At 43.3% G+C, this 4,602-nt stretch overlaps 2 protein-coding genes across 2 annotated transcripts in view; both read left to right on the forward strand.

Moving 5' to 3' along the window:
- Positions 1-2,490, forward strand: part of MELLADRAFT_105950 (uncharacterized protein) — a gene marked incomplete at both ends in the record, with an annotated part of 11,083 nt that extends 8,593 nt beyond the window's left edge. Inside the window, 5 exons of the mRNA XM_007409226.1 lie at positions 1,030-1,341; positions 1,413-1,565; positions 1,645-2,092; positions 2,155-2,275; positions 2,355-2,490. Of these exons, the coding sequence (XP_007409288.1) occupies positions 1,030-1,341; positions 1,413-1,565; positions 1,645-2,092; positions 2,155-2,275; positions 2,355-2,490 (1,170 nt within the window). The remainder of the gene's footprint in view (positions 1-1,029; positions 1,342-1,412; positions 1,566-1,644; positions 2,093-2,154; positions 2,276-2,354) is intronic.
- A 431-nt stretch (positions 2,491-2,921) lies between these two features.
- MELLADRAFT_105951 (uncharacterized protein) lies at positions 2,922-3,741 on the forward strand (the record flags this gene model as incomplete). The annotated part of the gene is made up of 3 exons (XM_007409227.1): positions 2,922-2,972; positions 3,033-3,419; positions 3,487-3,741. 3 exons carry the CDS (start codon positions 2,922-2,924, stop codon positions 3,739-3,741), a joined length of 693 nt encoding a protein of 230 aa, XP_007409289.1.
- Between the last annotated feature and the right edge of the window lie 861 nt (positions 3,742-4,602).

Consider the following 4,602-nt stretch of genomic DNA (forward strand, 5'->3'; position numbering starts at 1 on the left):
GCTAGGGTTGTGACTGTAAATTCGAGATTCCACCAATTTCTTATTTCCCTTATAACTTTTTACATACACCTCCGTTACTAATGATTCAAAGGTTGTACATTATGTAATCCACTCTTCTGCGTTGAATGAGCTATTACTTATCATGTTCTGACGTCATTTGACATATGTAATTAGCTGAAAACCTCCATTTTCGACGATTTTCACCTATTTTCTTCACTTTTCACAGCTGCTAATCCCTTTTCCTTGCTCATGTAATATGACATCATCTTCTATAACCTTAAAAATCCCGGAAAATCCTCTTGGCAACCTTAAATTCCATCACTACCACCATTACATATGTAAACTACACGCCTAACCCTTGTTTACCAACTTCGAAAAAGTACCTTTCTGCTAATAACCTCTGTTTCCCCTTATCAACCTTGAATATTAAAATTGTTCCTGTATAATAAACTGTTGTTCTTTCATATTCTAACCTTATAAAACCCATAACTTAATGATAAATAAGCTAAAAACCATTTTCCAACTTTTACACCTATATTTTCGAATTTTTCTTATCTTTTCTTTTTCTGTCTTTTTGTAATAACTTTGTAAGTAAACTATGTTGATCTTAATAATAATTTTGAAATAAGATGACATAATAATGAGCTAATAAGTATACATAAGCCTCTAAGAGCTTCAATTGATCTGAAAACCTGAATCTCGAATTCTCTGCTATATTGAAGTTTGCTAATAAACTGGTAAAGTAAAGATGATTAATTTTTTTGCTTAATATCATAAATAGATCACCACACCGGTCCGTGCCAAAGTTAAGTACCCCTGCCAGAGACCATTACGTGGACCTGTCGCACGTAATCACAGGGCAACTGGAAACAAAGGTTGCCCTTATCAGTACTGCCAATCCGTAAGTACCATTTATGTTATTTCTATATTCAAATCTGCCAAAGATATGATAGAAGATGTTTGACTGAGTGGTTGTATTTTATATAACCATAGTGTTGCCTTGAATATGGCTTGGGGGCTTGTTCAAAGCATACTCGAGTCACCTCCACCACCCCCAACTGCTTGGATGACGTACTCCCTTCAACTCCTTCGTTGACCGCAAGCATCACGTCTTCTGCGGCCAGTACATCAACGCAACCCACGCCTGAAGGTATTCGACCTCGGCCCGGTGGTCGAATCCATCAATGGGCCCAAACGGCCAACACACTTGGACGCCGGCTGGGTGTGCAGACGGTGACCAAAATCCAGGAAGATCGACGGGAGCGATATGAAGCAGCCGAACGTCAGATTGCCAACAAATATGATGAGGCCAAAGTGGTCACCATACTTCTATGGCTCAACGTGTGTTTTTTGATTTAGTTTACACCTGATCCAGTTTCCAAACTGATTTGGAAACAATAACACACGAGCAGCCCGACAAACCAAAGGTCATTTCAGCGCATTTCGATCAATGGCCTAAGGCCCGGCTTGACGAATCGAGCCTGCTAATGCAAGCTTGTACGCAAGCCCTGGGACCTACATGGAATCGCGCCCTCTTGTTCTGGAATGACAAGATTGATGCATGGGTAAGTAAATCTGTATCTCGGTTGGTGAACAATTTAATTGTGTTGACCTTTATTTTGACGGGTTATCATGATTGTACAGCATGAAACGATGGTTACATTCCCTCACAGGTATCCAGCAGACGTGAAAGTGGTGGTTGTACGGTCGCAACTTGTGGATCCTCGAATACCAGGGTTACCACAACCCAAGGCCAAGCTAACGCCCGTTGGTCTAAAACCGCTAGAAGAGGCCGCCCCATCCGCCGCCGAAAGTGGGCAACATCCAACTTCTATGGCATCGCGAGCCACGTCCACAGCCACCCCTCCTGAGTCGGACGATGAAGTCGTTGTAGTGAAATCGTATATGCGTATAGGAGCGAACGGAGCGAATGAACCGGCCAGCTCACCTGCTTTCGACGAGATCGAGGTGGTTAAGAGCAACAGCTTAACCATTCGGGATATGCAGCCAGCAAAACGCGAGGACTCAGAAGAGCTCCCAATTTTTAATTTGTTTGATAAATCCCCTATTCGGGAAGCAGGCCACGCCGTGAGTACTTCTAAGTCCTTCGATAGCAGCATGATGACTGATCCCATCATCTTGCTCCATCGATAGATGGAGGCTGTTGTCACGTCCACTCCCTCTTCTCCGGTATTGACAAACGCCAAAGTATTGAAGACAAAGTGGCTGGCATCGTCGGTACTTGTTTCGACACTGCTTGCGTGGTTCAAGGAATGTGAGTCAAGGCCTCCACTACAGGCTTGGAACGACGTCTGGGGCGACGAGTGGGTTCTGGTGGTATCCACGGTCTATAGGTACAGGGCGTGGATCGGTAAAGTCGATTACGACCGTTTCCGGCGCCAGTACCGTCACAATCCCCTTGCGACTGTGGGTGAAGCCCGGATTCTCTACAAGAAGGAGTTCCAAGCCGTTGCAAACGGCGCGAAATGAAATTAAGGGTTTAATTTTCATGACGACGTCACATCATGTTGAAGTGGAGGTTATCCCTTTTTTCATTCTAATCGCTTGTTATCGCTTGTAGGATGTAGGATAGTATTCTGAAATCCAAGCTTTAGCAATTTATTTCTAATGCAACCTGAAGATGTAACGTGCCATCACAACCCTAAGACGCGAAGGGTCTGGGTTTGAACCCTTCTCCAAATTCCAAGTATTACCTAGGTGAAGAGTATCGGACCCTGAAACCCTGAAAACAATTTAAACAACAACCACACTCACTCGCTTCTCATGACTACCTTGTGACTGGCTAGAAATCAGCGCGCCTTCTCTTTAAATACGGATGTAAATAAATGCTCTCCGCTATCAACTCGACTAAGTACAGAACCCCTTCAAGACCGTTTTTGTTCATGAAATTGACCTAACATATGCCTCCACTAACAGCCAAAATCTCAGCAATCGTTACTGCAACGAGCGAGGTAACTAGATTTTTGATATCTACATTTATATAAAGTCTAACTCGTTTACTTCTTTCTCAGGCCATGCTCTTGCGCCTGCGTTTACCCGATGGCGGATCAGCTTGGCACAAGACCAAAACAGAGTTGATATTGAAAGATCCCAATGGCCAGCCCCAAGTGTTTCCTCTGAAAGCGTATGGCTTGCTCATGGCCGATGACGTACTCAAACGGGATCACACTTACCATATACATGGCCCCCTTGGCGTGGACCCAGTTGATGGCGCGTTCATCAAGCACAGCTCTATGACCCAAAGTTTGGTGGCAACCGTACCACCTCAACATGCCGACTTAGCTGGGAAAGCTTGGATATGTTCAACTGGGAAAGTTCTCCGGGTTGCCTTTGAGAATGTTGAAGATGGTGAATGGCACCTGACTGTTCAAGCAGAACATGAGATCTTTGACCCCGAAGTAAGTCTTGACTTGTTTACCTACTGTATTTCCTCCTACTGATTCACACACACACTTACTTCTTTAGGAGAGAGCGGCTTTACGCTTCGTGATTACTTATCGATTCGGCCATTTTTCTCCCGAGTTATCTGAGATGGAGAACATCGAAGTGAACACGTTGATGACTTTCGAGGGCCTTGTCGTCTCCTTAGACCACGAATCTAAACAACTAGTTGTTCAAGTGTGTTGTTTTGCAGCTTGGGTCTCTCAAGGGTTATTTCTTACTTTACCTGTTTTCAATTATGCCCAGGTTCTTAGCCATGGTCTTGTAGTGGTGACTTGACCGCACTCAGTAACATGCATGATGGATGGTTGTTGAACTTACTTTTGTTAAAAGTAACCAGTTGTACTTGTGCGCGTGTCATCATGTCGCGCCATCGCTTTTGGAATGATTGAGAATCCATTCATGTTCATGCTCATTTTGATAACAAATACAACGCTTTGTTATTTCATGATTCGAGCGAGAGAGCAAGAGGTTGGTTCAGGGTTAAATAGTAGTTTACAAACGTATAACGTTTCAAATTATTTATTATTAGATCGGAAAGTTAAAGTCAAAAACACCTTGAAACCTTGCTTTTTGATAATAATTGTAAATGACAAAAGCAAACAAAACAAAAGCAAACAAACAGGACTTTCAGAATAACAATTTGGACTTTCAGCATAACAATTTCTTTCTTTCAAAATGATGTGTTAAACAAAACCATTGCCCATGAATTCCATCCCCTTCCGTTTGCTCAATTTCTTGGACAGCCAAACGTTCCTCAAATGCACCATCTGTTCCAAAAAAAAATTGTACCGAAGGGAGTGCATGCTACAACACATTGAGGCAAACCCACCATACCATATATTTGTGAGCTCTGCAGCAGACGCATTGAACACCCACTTCCCGTCTTCCTGTATATCGGGGAAAAGCTTTGGATCAGTAAACCGTTTACAAAACTTGTCACTCTCGGCATGGGAGCGGTGGTGGAACGGGTCGACTGGTATGACGGTTCCTTGGAATCGGGTTGTTTCGCCGTTACCGTGGTATATGTGTTCCGTTAGACGACATGCGTTATCGTAAAAAAACGACTTCCGGCATACCTTGAGGAAAAGTCTCTTCTCAAAAGCACTATATCATATGAGACAGACACCTTGTTAGTCA

This window comes from Melampsora larici-populina (genome assembly GCF_000204055.1).
Source record: "Melampsora larici-populina 98AG31 unplaced genomic scaffold MELLAscaffold_15, whole genome shotgun sequence".
Taxonomy (NCBI): domain Eukaryota; kingdom Fungi; phylum Basidiomycota; class Pucciniomycetes; order Pucciniales; family Melampsoraceae; genus Melampsora; species Melampsora laricis-populina.